The following is a 15,180-nucleotide window of genomic DNA, read 5'->3' as shown; positions in this document are numbered from 1 at the left end:
CTGTGTTTTATTGTAGTACAAATATGCAGAAATCCGCTATTTTGAATGGCAAAATAAAACCAAAAACAACTATTTATAATATTGCGTGCACAAATCTTAATTAATTTTATTTGACTTCTATGCCCACACATGTGTCGTAACTTCTGTTTATAAATTTTACAAATATTTTCACCTTTTTCCTCGTATTGTTCTGACTCATTGGCAAATGGCGTTACCACCGCAAAATTTTCATAAAAAAAGACCAAATGTAAACGTAGTACGAGCCATATGATTATTCATATAATGTACCATTGACAGACATTCGAACGCATTTCTTCTTAAAATAGGTGCTGGCAACCATTTGTGTTTATACTTTGCAGTTTCGCAATTTGCTAATCTCAATTCTTTGAAATGCTATATTAGCTTCAAAAAGTTATCGAATTTAGTACTGGAAGGGCCCGAAATGTGCAGTTAACTAATTGAAAAGTGAAATAATATCGTGGGCAAACTGCATCGCATCAATCGTTTTGTGTTTTCATTTTGGTTTGTCGTGTTGTCGGAAAAACGGTCGAGGGGAGACGGGGTTTGTCTTGTTTTTATGAGTAGAAAACAAACGGCCAAAACACAGCTCATCGAAACGTTCGTTTACTATAAGTGAGCAACATCAAGATACCGTCTCCCATTCAGCAGTTGACCGTTAAGCCTATCTCGCAGAACGTCGCATCGCCGGTTTAACAGTGGCTCCTAGTCGGATACTTAAATTGATTTTCAGATTTTCTTGCTGTGCTTTAACAAAAACGGGCAAACGGGTTCGCGCTAGTGTTAGTCAAATAAATCTTCCCAATTCATAATTATACCAACGACGTTGCGAAGAAGTCTTTTTACACGTAACATAATGGGACTGAGATTCCAGCAGCTAAAGAAGCTATGGCTTTTGTATTTATTCTTGCTGTTTTTCGCCTTCTTCATGTTCGCCTTTAGCATCAACTTGTATCTGACCAGTATGCAGTCGGTGAACCAGGAACAATTGTAAGTTGCTCCACATCCATCAAAATGAATGTAAATGTTGGCTGCTCGAATTTGCCACAAAAAAAGCCAACAAGTGGAACACATTGGTGGTCTATAGAGTTATGCCAAGTAGCCAGTTGCACAATATATGGCCATCATGCTTGAGTTGGTATCAAGCAACATGTGCAAATAAAACAAAAAAAAATCTACCTATAGTGAATAAAAACATCCATTACGGAGAACTAAAATAGAGAGTGTTATATGCATATCATAATAGCATTGTGGAAATTATTACAGTGTCCCATTGCCAAATGTGATAAGAGGTGCAAACTTAGCAACGACTGATATAGAACGCAACACCTTTTTCAAATATCGAAAATCATGCATTAGTCTACGCAAAGGAATGTTTCTTTCTCATCTTAGAAAACTGCAACAATTAATGCTGTGTATAATGAAATTTATTTGAAATTCCAATTCTTAATGCAAACGCTTGTTCAATTTAAAACTTCAAAAAAGTGGCAATAGAATGTATTACCAAATATTCACACAATACCAATATGAAAATTATTAACATCTAATTACTAAATGTGGAAAAGGTGCTTAGTATGTTTACAAAAATTAAAAGAAAACGTCAGCCAGAAATATGCTAGTCCATTAGAATAAATTATGGTAGACGTTTAACGTACACATAGCCCATAGAGTCTGCGTTCACCTGACAAACTTTTATGTTTAGTTAAAGAACACAAAATAAAATTATAAATCAAATCAACTCTTTTACATATATTTTTTCTTCATATTCCTAACATTAAAAAATAAAAACAAAATTCTAAGTTTGGTTAAGCACTTTGACTCTAGAGCGATTTAAATATGATAACAATTAAATATAAGCACCACAAAGTCTGCGTTCAGTAATTAAAAATAAACAAAATAGTATTTAAACACAAAATAAAAACATATTAACACATTCCTAATATTTGGTAGGATAGCCACGTTATTTTAAGACTGCACTCAGTCTATTTGGCACGGAGTTTACCAACTTCTCTGTTTCCTCAGATGTTATTTTCGCCCATTCCGCCTGCATGACACTTCGTAACATCTTGCTGGTTATAACGTGCTGACGAATTTTTTTCTCCAATAGATGCCAAAGATGCTCAATGGGGTTGAGATCTGGTGATTGGGGTGGTGTTTTAAGCTGCTTTGGAGAGTTATATAGAAGCCAAAGCCTAACAACCTCCGATGTATGCTTTGGATTGTTATCTTGTTGGAACCAAGTGCTGCTAACCCCAGTTTAGTAGCACTTGGTTTCAATTTTTTTTTTTCAAAATATTGAGATACCCCATTTATCCATTTTGGACTCAATAAATTCTAATTGACCCACTCCACTAGCAGCCATACACCCCCACACCATAACTCCACCACCACCGTGCTTCACCGTTCCAACTAAATTTTGTTTTTCCAGCTCAGTCCCGGACTTGCGCCACACTATTTGCCGACCTCTAATGCCAAAAATACAGAATTTGCTCTCGTCGGAGAAAATAATTTGTTTCCAGAATTCAGGAGGCTTATTGATGAAAGTATTAGCGAATGCAATCCGCTTTTGTCTGTTTATGACTGAAATATACAGCTTTCTTCGAGCAACTCTTCCATGAAATCCAGCTCTATGTAATATTTTTCTGACAGTTTCGGCACAGATGCTTTTTTTAAACATTGTTTTAATATTTTCAACAATTTTGATTGATGTTATACGAGGGTTGTTGCTTGCCATGTTAATCACTTTGCGCTCTTCTCTAACGGATAATTTTTTTGGACGCTCAGGCCGAGGCTTTGAAGTTATAATGCCGGTTTCTTTGTAATTATTAATTACGCGCTGGACAGAAGAATACGTTCTTCCAACTGTTCCACCAATATTTCTAAAGCTTTGCCTTCTTTTCACAATTTAATAATTATTTTTCTCTCAGATATGCATATTTCCTTTCCTTTAGTTTCCATGTTTCCAAATTTATTAACTTAAAAAAAAACACGTATAACTATCACTTGTTATGATAATGAACTGAAACTGATCAAAAATAAGAACAAGCATCATAAAAAGTAACGGTACTTTCGAAGTAAACTTCTTATGAGACAAAAGTACCGTTAGAACAAAAAAGCAAAAGCAAACTTGTATTTTTGTTTTCTAATTTAAGAAATATAAAGAAACAACATATACAACAAAACCTAACTTTATTTATTTTTTAATGTTGTTTTTTAATCATTAAAAAAGAAATTGTCACATGAACGCAGACTTTATGGACTATGTAAAGGAAGGCTTGTTTTTATACCCTCCACGAAAGGATGGTGGTTAGTATACCTCCGTCATTCCTTTTGTAACTCATCGAAATATTAATCTCAGATCTAACACATTACACACATATTTTGAATTGTCTTGACGTTCTAAGTCGATTTAGCTATGTCCGGCCGTCTGTCTGTCGAAAGCATGCTAACTTTCGAAGGAGTAAAGTTAGTCTATGAAATTTTGCACATATACTTCTTATTAGTGCATTTCGGTTGGGATTCTAAGTGGGACAAACTGATTCATTTTTTGCTAAGCTGCCATTTAAACCGCACGTAGAGTTTTGTTATAACTTCCAACAACTGTCCTATGTATGGTTCAAATCGGTTCATAATCTGATATAGCTGCCATATAAACCGGTCTAGGTCTTGACTTCTTGAGCCTTTACAGTGCGCAATTCTCATCCGATGTGGCTGAAATTTTTCACAAGGTTTTTTGTTATGATTTCCAACAACTGTATGGTCTAAATCGGTTTATAACTTAATATAGCTGCCATATAAGCCGATCTGGAATCTTGACTTTAGACTCTAGAGAACGCAATTATTATCCGATTTAGCTGAAGTTTTGCATGAAGTTCATCTTCGTATTCTAACAAACATGCCAAGTATGGTCTCAATCGCTTTATAACCTAATATATCTCCCATATAAACCGATCTCCTGATTCTTATCCGATTTGGCTGAGATTTTGATAAATGACTTTCGCTATGGTCTCCTACATTCAAACTAAGTATGGTCCGGATCGGTCCATAACCTGATATGACTCCAATACCATAGCAATTTTTTTCCATAATCGTTTGTTTGCCTATAAAACGATACCGGAAAAAGAACATGACAAATGCGATCCATGGTGGAGGATATATAAGATTCGGCCCGTCCAAACTTAGCACGTTTTACTTGTACATCTTAAAATATGTTATCACATACAAAAGTCGGTCAAAGCCGGTAGCCTATACCGTTCCTATAAGCTCGTAGAAATTTTAAAATTCAAAGGAGAAAAGGTTACAGAGCAGTTAACAGAGGGGGTAATGATTTTGTCTAAAGAAAAAATTCATTGACACTTTTTTATAATGACATTTCATATTTATACAACATATTGTACAAAGACAAAATTGAAATGAATTCTTAAACGCAAAAATTTTTTCTGAAAAAAATTTCAATGATATTTTTCTAGAGACAAAATTTCAGCGTAATATTCTCTTACGACAAAACTCCTCCCGATATAATTTTTTCAGACAATTTTTCTTTAAAAATTCTTCCAAAGACAACATTTTTATAAAAAAAAAAATATTAATTTTTTTAAAGTCTAACTTTCAGCGGAAAACTTTCAAAAGACAACCTAATCTCGATAAATATTTTTTAAAACCAAAATTTTAATTTTGCATAAACGTTTTTAAAGTCTATTTATCTTATGTTTATGTCCCAAATAACATTTTCCAAAAATTTTTTCTATACACAAATTTCAAAAAATATTTTTAAAATTAAAAATTTTAACCCATAGGCCTGAACCTTGATTCCGTTGTCCGATTTTGATGAAATTTTATCTCTATATATAAAAAAGAGCGCGTGATTGACTGATTGGCGGATCATCGCCCTGCCCAAAAGGCTAAAGCTAGACTCATGAAATTTGGCACGAATATAGGTCAGGGTTTTGTGGTATTCGTACGTTTAGGTACTAAAAAGTGCGAAATGGTGACATTTCTACCCAGTGCGAACGAATGTGCTGGAATTATGATTTTGGGCTCAAATTAAAAAGCGTCTCAAAAATATGACATTTGGCGAAAAAAATTCTCAAAATAGTACCGGAAGTGGTAAAAATGGTACGCAATTGCTACTTTTTGGCACCTTGTTTGTTACTTGAGCTACAGCTTTGAACTTTGGAATTTAAATACACTATGGCAAGCTAAATGAGGATGCCAAAAGAGTTTTTTGATATTTAGAAACAAAGAAGTACTGAAAAACGATATAAGAAAAGATTTCCTCTGCTATTAAAACGATATCAAGATATGGTCCGGTTCGGACCACAATTAAATTATATTTTGGAGATCTGTGTAAAATTTCCGCAAACTCGTATAAGAATTGCGCCCATTGGGGCTCACGAAGTAAAATAGAGAGAACAATTTATATGGGATCTGTATCGGGCTATAGACCGATTCAGACCATAATAAACACGTTTGTTGATGGTAATGAGAGGATCCGTCGTACAAAATTTCAGGCATATCGGATAATAATTGCGACCTCTAGGGGTCAAGAAGTCAAGATCCCAGATCGGTTTATATGGCAGCTATATCAGGTTATGAACTGATTTGAACCTTATTTGACACAGTAGTTGAAAGTAAAAATATAATATGTCATGCAAAATTTCCGCCAAATCGGATAGGAATTGCGCCCTCTAGAAGCTCAAGAAGTCAAATCCTCAGATCTGTTTATATGACAGCTATATCAGGTTATAGACCGATTTCAACCATACTTGGCATAGTTGTTGGATATCATAACGAAATACTTCGTGCAAAAATTCATTCCAATCGGATAAGAATTGTGCCCTTTAGAGGCTCAAGAAGTCAAGACCCAAGATCGGTTTATATGGCAGCTATATCAGGTTATGGACCGATTTGAACCATACTTGGCACAGTTGTTGGATATTATAACGAAATACTTCGTGCGAAATTCCATTCCAATCGGATAAGAATTGCGCTCTCTAGAGGCTCAAGAAGTCAAGACCCAAGATCGGTTTATATGGCAGCTATATCAGGTTATGGACCAATTCGAACCATACTTGGCACAGTTGTTGGATATCATAACGAAACGCGTCTTGCAAAATTTCATTCTGATCGGATAAGAATTGCGCACGCTAGAGGCTCAAGAAGTCAAGACCCAAGATCGGTTTATATGGCAGCTATATTAGGTTATGGACCGATTTGAACCATACTTGGCACAGTTGTTGGATATCATAACAAAACACGTCGTGCAAAATTTCATTCCAATCGGATAAGAATTGCGCACTCTAGAGGCTCAAGAAGTCAAGACCCAAGATCGGTTTATATGGCAGCTATATCAAAACATGGACCGATATGGCCCATTTACAATACCAACCGACCTACACTAATAAGAAGTATTTGTGCAAAATTTCAAGCGCCTAGCTTTACTCCTTCGGAAGTTAGCGTGCTTTCGACAGACAGACGGACGGACGGACAGACGGACGGACATGGCTAGATCGACATAAAATGTCACGACGATCAAGAATATATATACTTTTTGGGGTCTCAGACGAATATTTCGAGTAGTTACAAACAGAATGACGAAATTAGTATACCCCCCATCTTATGGTGGAGGGTATAAAAAGATACGAAATAGGTGAACTTTGCATAGGGCGAATGGGTAGAGCTAGAACTTCGAAATTTGGCTAATATGATTGTTGTTGCGAAATAAATGGGATAGAAGAAGAAATATGAAAAATAGTAACGGAAACGGAAGAAATGTACGTTTTGTACCGTATTTGGTACCAATTCATACTTTCTTTACGGATTGAACTAGGGGTCTGAAATTTAACATGTATATTCTACTAAGAAATATATGTTGGCTGACTAAGTAATTTTTAACTAGTCATACATTTTGGTACCACAAAGTACGAAATAGCTTATTTACCTTTACGTTGAACGGAGAAGGGTAAAATTAGAAAATTTGATAAAAATGATTGATGGGTTGACAAATATACGATAAGTGCTACTAAATATGAAATGTTGAAATCGTACCAGGAGTGGAATAAAAAGTACTTAAGTGCTGTAATTGGCGCTAATTAGTACTTTATTTATAGATTGAGCTACAGATCTGAAATTTGTGATACAGGCACATCTTGGCAGTATGTACCGGACAAATAGAAGATTTTGTTGATATTCGCACATTTTGGTTCTAAAACGTATAATATGACACATTGTTTATGGATTGAGCTACAGCTTTGAAATTTGGAACATTGTTACATCTTGGCACTATGTACCGAGCGAGTAGAAGATTTTTTGATATTCGTTAATTTTGGTACTAAAACGTACAAAGTGGAACTTTATTTACAGACTGAGCTACATCTGTGAAATAAGACATACCGGTACATCTTGACAGTATGTAACGGATAACTAGAAGATTGTTTTGAAATTTGTACATTAAGGTATTAAAACGTACAAAATGGTACTTTAATTACGGATTGAGCTTAAGATCTCAAAATTGCGATACAGTTACACCTTGACAGTAATTATAAAGAGTTTCTTTTATAATTCGTACATTTAGGCACTAAAACATTAAAATGTTCTTTTTTACGGGTAAGGTTAAAGCTATTAAAATTGCGAAACAGTTACACTTTGATATTGTGTGTACCATCGGGCGCAGCGAAGCGACCAGGTATATGCTAGTATACTTATAATTTGGAGAATTTATATTGACGTAGCAATTTTTTGAAATATTTTGAATAAAAAAATCTTTTTATTTCTAAGCCCCTACGACAAAAAATCATTTTCTTTAAATTTTATGACTAATTAGCGAAGAATCGAAGAACCTGCTTTCAAGTAGTGTTATTGCCATTCTTTTTTTTTAATAAAAACCATCATATGCAATAAGACATTAAAACGAATTCCAGAAATCTCACTCCTAAGAATTTTGAGAAATTTTTTTGTTTGATTTTTGGAATATAAAAAATTGCCGACTTTCGACAAGCCCATTTTCCCCCAAAACATGACGGATAATTTTTTTTTGTGACTGGTTTCAGTCGTCTGCTTTGCGCCAATCCACATTTGATTACGATACCTCTTTCCTAACTCGAGCTAGAATTTTTCGAAGGCAGCTCGATTCTTTCGTATTTTTCGTCGTTAATGCGAACCTGGGTACACGGAGCTAGCATTCGAAGCCATTAATACAACTTCCAAAGGGTATTTGCACTGTGTTGGCAATCAGTCTAAAATTTAGCTCTGATTTTATGACCAAATGTCACCGCCGATGTGTTAGTTCCTGCACCCAATAGCTACCACAATTTTCACAAAAAATGGGTATCGTTACCAATTTCACAGCAACAATAATTTTGGCAATTTTCGATTTTGAAAAAAATGTGCGGTGGGCCCCCCAAAAATAAAAACCTGGCTACGGCCTTTGTAATGACAGACACCAGGACCACAGACATGAAGTCATTTTTATGCCTCCCACAATTGGACTAGGGGTATGCTAGTATAGTTATTTGTAACATCTCGAAATATTGATTTGCGACCCCATAAATTAAATATATATATTTGATCGTCTTGACATTCTAGCCGATTTAGCCATTTCCGTCCGTCCATCTCTCCGTTCGTCTCGTAAAGCTAGCCAACATTTTGCACAGATATTTCTTATTAATGAAGGTTGTTGTTGTTGTACCCACATTTGCATGTGGAGGTGGCGATCCTTGTCAAGCTCCAATAGATGAGCAAGCTCGTTCCGGTCCGGACCGATCCCCGCGCGAAGACTGTGGCCATTGGTTATTCAAAGGCGCCAATAATACGCCTTGTCATATCGAGTGTCATAGGCGCTCAGTATTTATACAAGAGCCGGTGCCACCCAGCCTCTCACTGAGACGCGAGTGATTTTCCAGTAACCCATCAATAAAGGAATTTTCGTGACCAATGTACATGTACATTATATGCTTGCGGACTGACCTATTTTTGGGTTTTATTTCATTTTTCTAAGTTGGTACTTATTTCAGTTTTATATAAGACCTAGTTCATTGGGGTTATTGCGCAAAGTCTTAAGGGCCACCCAAAACCTAAAAATATTGGACACAAATGAAAGGTATTTGGGAGTAAAGTACCAATCTGATACCCATTTTCAGAGGGAAGTGTCTGGGGTCATCCCTTAAAATTACTTACTTAACTTAACTTAACTTAAAATCGACTAAGCGAACATGTAGATCTTGTAGTTCAATATGCAAATCTATAGTATTTAAGAATAAAATACTTATCTGAAAATCAAATTTGCAGGCATATGTTTGGGGGTCGCTATACCATTAAAACTCATGAAAGACCAATGGATGTTTAAAAACGCAGCATTTTATATAACACTAACCGAAATACATAAATTTAAAAGTCGATAACAAAGACGTTAAGCAAATTTAAAAATGCAACTCCTAAAGGGATCAATTCCTTTAGGAGAATATCGATCGATAAATGTTATTGTGCCCCCTATCATGATTTATTTTATGTTAAAATTTCATATTGATTGAGAAAATGACCCATGTACAAGAGAGTAGGGTAAGCGTTGCATTTTTCATTCATTCCAAAATGTTGTATTGGAAGTTCGGCCGGGCTAAATCTTGGGAACCCACCACCATGGATTCTGCTAAAAATTTATGCAAAATAAATTTAGTTGAAGGGCATAATTTTATTTTACGCACCAAACTTCTGCCAAACTAGCAAACATTAAGTCTTTAAGGAATCGAACAAGCTACATCAGGTTATAGACTGATTTGTACCGTATTTGGCATAGTTGTTGGAAGTCGTAACAGAATACCGCATGCAAAATTTCAGCCAAATCGGACTAAAATTGCGTCTTGTATGTACCCAAGAAGTCATATCGGAAGTTCGGTTTATATGGAGCTATATCAGGTTATAGACCGATTCGAACCATATTTGGCACAGTTGTTCAAAGTCATGACAGAACAGTACATGCACAATTTCAGCAAAATCGAACAAAAATTGCAGCTTATAAGGGCTCAAGAAGTCAAATCGGTCGATCGGTTTATATAAGAGCTATATCAGGTAATAGACCGATTTAAACCGTACTTGGCAAATTTGTTGGAGGTCGTAACAGAACACTGCGTTCAAAATTTCAGCCAAATCGGACGAAAATCGCGGCTTCCAAGGGCTCAAGAAGATAAATCGGGAGATCGGTTTATATGGGTGCTATATCTAAATCTGAACCGATATGGCCCATTTGCAATCCCCAATGACCTACTTCAATACTTAGTCTCTGTGCAAAATTTACGCGTTTGACCGCTATCGTGATTTCAACAGACGGGCGGACGGAACTACGAAACGATCAGGAATATATATACTTTATGGGGTCTAAGATGAATATTTCGAGGTGTTATAGACGGAATGACTAGATTAGTATGCCCCCATCCTATGGCGGTGGATATAAAAACACATAAAATTCAGAAAAATGCATGAAATTTTTATTTGAATCAATACTACGGTCCATATGATTTAATGTTTGAAGATTATTTCATGTTAATGTTGACCGTGACTGCGCCTCCAATGGTCCATCCGCTTAGTCAAATTTTGGGCTACTCTTTCCAACATTTCGGCCGGTTTCTCACGAATAAATGCTTCAATATTGTCTTCCAATGCGCCATTTGAAGTGGGCTTGCCTGTATAGACATGAGCTTTAACGTAGCCCCACAAAAATTGTCTAAAAGCGTTAAATCGCACGATCTAGGCTGCCAATTAATAGGTTCCAAACGCGAAATTAAATGTTCGCCTAACTTGCCTCTTAATATGTCCAATGTTACGCGTGCTGTGTGGCATGTGGCATCATTTTGTAGAAACCACATGTCATGCAAGTCAAGCTCTTACATTTTGAGCAAAAAAGGTTGAATATCTGTTCACGGTAGCGCTCACTATTCACAAGTACCATCGCATCATCTTTGAAGAAGTACGGTCCAATGATGCCACCAGTTCATAAACCGTACCAAACTGTGACTTTTTCTGGATGCGTTGGTAGCTCTCGCAATGCTTCTGGCTAATGTTCACCCCAAAATCGACAATTCTGCTTATTTAAGTACCCATTGAGCCAAAAATGTGCTTCGTTTCAAAATGGAAGAAGCGCACGATGGACCTTCTTAACAGAGCACGCATTCTTAGAATAAAATTCAATAATTTGCAAGTGTTGTTCGTTTGTAAGACGATTCATGGTTAAATTGTAGACCAAACTGAAAATGTTTGACAGCGAAAAAAACAGGAAACGTGCGTGAGCTGTTGTCAAAAAGATAATAGCTAAAAATCAGTCTTTAATTGGAAAGTAAGCAGTTGTTTAATAAAAGGACTCTCAGTGCTTGAAGTAAATTTGTTTGGCAGTCGCTTAGGAATTTAAATTTAATTAAGTTCATATGCAACTTAATGCGTAATGAAGTAAATGAAAGCCACTCTTCCCAACTATCGCTGCTCAATTGTTAAGTTTTTTTGTTGTGTTAATAATGAAAGTTCGCAAATAAAAATCAAATGTGTAAACAAATGAAAGTGGAAGGTGAATAACCAAAACAAGCTTAGGTTAATTTCAATCACAATGTGAGCCATATTTGGCGAAGGCGGCCAAAAACTAAACTACTTCATATCAGACAACAGGGTGATCAAAAAGGATGCATATTTGCCCATGAACATTCCATTAAGGAACTGGGGCAATCTTACGAATCAAGGAGTGCTGTTCGATTCAATATAAGGTCAACGATAAGGGGCTTCCTTTTTATAGCCGATTCCGAACGGCGTGCCGTAGAGCAACACCTCTTTGGGAGAAGTTTTTACATGGCAAAGTACCTGACAAATACCCCAAGCATAAGGAGGGGATAATCACCGCTGAAAAATTTTCTAATGTTCCTGCCAGAATTCGAATCCACGCGTTAAGCGTCTTAGGCGGACATGCTAACCTCTGCGCTACGGGTCAAAAGGGATGCCTATGTAAAATGCTATCAAGTTTGAATATGAAGTAGTTAATCATGTGTTCAGAGATTTTTGTCAATGTCTGTACAATGTACCTCGTTATGGGAATCCAAAGACGACAAACTTAAGCACCTAAGGGGCCAGATCATTGACTGAGTTTTTTGGAGAATTTATTGAGTTATCTGTATATGCGCAGATCATCTTAAATGGACAGCTTTAACATTTGAATTAAATACGATGAAAAATCTGTTGTATGTTCACATAAATTCAAACGGCTAATCGGTCTTTATAAGACCAATGTGGGTAATGAATACTTGAAAAAATTGTGTAGTTAGATTTGGTTGAGATGACGCCTAATATGTGTAGTGATGGCGTGCAAAGGAGTCGTGACGAAATCTATTTTGATGCTCAGCAAAACAAAATGCGCCAACGAGGCTCGTGAAGAGTAGAGCATCGAGTGTCTTTGTTGTTATTGTAGCAGTTTGTTGTGTTCTATCTTTCGTCTGCTTGATTTTGTTGATTGTCAAGATCCAGGAACTCTTCTACTAAGATGGGGTGCGTCCACTGGGATCTGGGTCTGAGTCGAGTGGGTCTGGCCGGGCAGTTAAACAGGTGACGTGTATCGTGCGGTCCCTGGTTACAATCGGGACATACATCATGCACGTCTGCATCAATCCTTGCCCTGTATGAGATGCGCCGGCTGCATCTGCCGGAACGTAATTGAGCCAGAACTACTCTTGTTTGCCGGGGGAGGTCAATTTCTTCAGTTGCAATGGGAGGCGGTCGTTCTCCAAGGACTGCATTCACCCGGTAGCCATTTACGGCATCTGCTACGGTGTCTGCATGAATGTTGTCTAGACCTGCTTGATATGCCGCTTGATTTAGGGGTTCTCTCTTAAAGCGCTGAACCTCACGCTCTAGATCATATAGATCTACCTTAAGGCTTCTGGGCGGTGGATATATATCCACAAGATGATGATTTGGATGGTTTCTGCGATAATAGCCCAAAAGGTATTGCTTAGATAGCATGTAGTCTTCGCACTGGTAGAATCTTTTTCTCCCGATGGAGGTGGTCCACATGAGAACTGAGGAAGCAGCCCGTCGAATCAGCTAATATCGACGACCATAGGGGCTCAGTTGTTGGAAATTCAATAGATACTTTGTTGGGTCTCAATATTACATGAGTTACAAACTGAATGACAAAATTAATATACCCCCATCCTATGGTGGAGAGTATAAACAAGTTAAGGCGTGCTAAGTTCGGCCGGGCCTTATATCTTATCTTATATACCCTCCACCATGGATCGCATTTGTCTAGCTCTTGCCGCGATATCTCTTTTTAGGCAAACAAAGGATAAAAGAAAAGAATTGCTATGTTATTGGAACAATATCAAGTTATGGTTCATTTGGGACCATAATTGAACTGAAAATTGGAGACCATAATAGAATTCATTGTGCAAAATTTCAGCCAAATCTAGTAAGAATTGCGCACTTTAGGGGCCGCAGAAGTAAAATAGGGAGACCGGTTTATAGGGAGTTGTATTACGCTATAAACCGATTCATGCCATATTCGACACGTATATTAAAGGTTATGAGAGAAGCCGTTGTACAAAATTTCAGCCAAATCGGATAATACTTGTTCCCTGTAGAGGCTCAAGAAGTCAAGACCCCAGATCGGTTTATATGGCAGCTACATCAGGTTATGGACCGATTTGAAACATTCTTAATACAGTTGTTGGAAATCATAGCAAATAAAGTCATGCAATATTTCATCCAAACCGCATAGGAATTGTTCCCTGTAGAGGCTCAATAAGGCAAGACCCCAGATCGGTTTATATGGCAGCTATATCAGGTTATGGACCGATTTGAACTATTCTTAGCACAGTTGTTGAAAGTCATAACAAAACACCTCATGCAAAATTTCAGCCAAATCGGATAATAATTGCGTCCTCTAGTGGCTCAAGAAGTCAAGACTCCAGATCGGTTTATATGGCAGCTGCTTCAGGTTTTAGACCGATTTGAACAATTCTTAACAAAGTTGTTGGAAGTCATAACAAAACACGTCGTGCAAGATTTCAGCTAAATCGGATAGGAATTGAGCACTCTAGACGCTCAAGAAGTCAAGACCCCAGATAGGTTTATATGACAGCTATATCAGGTTATAGACCGATTTCAACCATACTTAGCACAGTTGTTGGAAGTCATAATAAAACTTCTCATGCAAAATTTCAGCCAAATTGGATAAGAATTGTGCCCTCTAGCGGTTCAGGAAGTCAAGATCCCAGATTGGTTTATATGGCAGCTATATCAAAAAGTGGACCTATATAGCCCATTTACAATCTCAACCGACCTACACTAATAAGAAGTACGTGTGCAAAATTTCAAGCGGCTAGCTTTACTCCTTCGAAAGTTAGCATGTTTTCGACAGACAGACGGACGGACATGGCTAGTTCGACTTAAAATGTCATAACGATCAAGAATATATATACTCTATGGGGTCTTAGATGAATAGTTCGGGGAGTTACAAACAGAATGACGAAATTAGTATACCCCCATCCCATGGTCCTACACTTTCTCCCCAGAACTGCGGTTCATTGGCGCAGGAAATGTTCGAGCGTTTCTAACATCTAACCTCATCCCCAAAGACCATGGAGAAATCCTCCTCGTCTTGACGAGAATTTTTTCAATGACTGATATTAAATTGGTCGGTCAAGACTGCCACTAACAGACCAAAGGTAGGGCTTCCTCCGCCCCAGAACAAGCGACGGCCTCGTTGCCGAGAATCTCAACCATAGGGCCACACATAACAAGCGACGGCCTCGTTGCCGAGAATCTCGGCCATAGAGCCAGCGTACGCCATGTCTGCGCTTCGCGTAAAAGGCACCCACCAGCCCAAACATTCGGCACAACGGAGTTCACCATTGCGGTGGCATTCTCCAAAGCCATTCATAAGTAAACCTGTCCAGCTCGTCAACGACCTTGTTCCCCGCCACTCCTTGTTGGCCCGGCATCCAGCACAATCTGACAGCATCGCTCAAACTTCCAAGACGCTTGTTGCATCTGTCGATAAGCATCGATCTCACATGACCTGCAACCTGGGCCTTCAGCGACGCCTGACTGTTCATACATATATATCGTGATAATCCGAACCGTGGCCTGAAAGACACCGCACCCGTCCAGAAGTTCCAACTTCTAGGAACTTAA

At 37.6% G+C, this 15,180-nt stretch overlaps 1 protein-coding gene across 3 annotated transcripts in view; it reads left to right on the top strand.

Moving 5' to 3' along the window:
* Nucleotides 1–328: 328 nt before the first annotated feature.
* The window catches only part of LOC106081351 (polypeptide N-acetylgalactosaminyltransferase 3), a 107,660-nt gene continuing 92,808 nt past the window's right edge, over nucleotides 329–15,180 (top strand). For 2 of the 3 annotated variants that reach the window (XM_059369221.1, XM_059369220.1), the window contains exon 1: nucleotides 329–1,008. In XM_059369221.1, coding sequence (XP_059225204.1) covers nucleotides 875–1,008 — 134 coding nt within the window. In that variant the 5' untranslated portion in view covers nucleotides 329–874. The remainder of the gene's footprint in view (nucleotides 1,009–15,180) is intronic. The other variant, XM_013243239.2, reaches the window with a different exon arrangement.

Source organism: Stomoxys calcitrans, chromosome 5, assembly GCF_963082655.1.
Source record: "Stomoxys calcitrans chromosome 5, idStoCalc2.1, whole genome shotgun sequence".
Taxonomy (NCBI): Eukaryota; Metazoa; Arthropoda; class Insecta; order Diptera; family Muscidae; genus Stomoxys; species Stomoxys calcitrans.
This window is presented reverse-complemented; position numbering and strand designations above follow the sequence as displayed.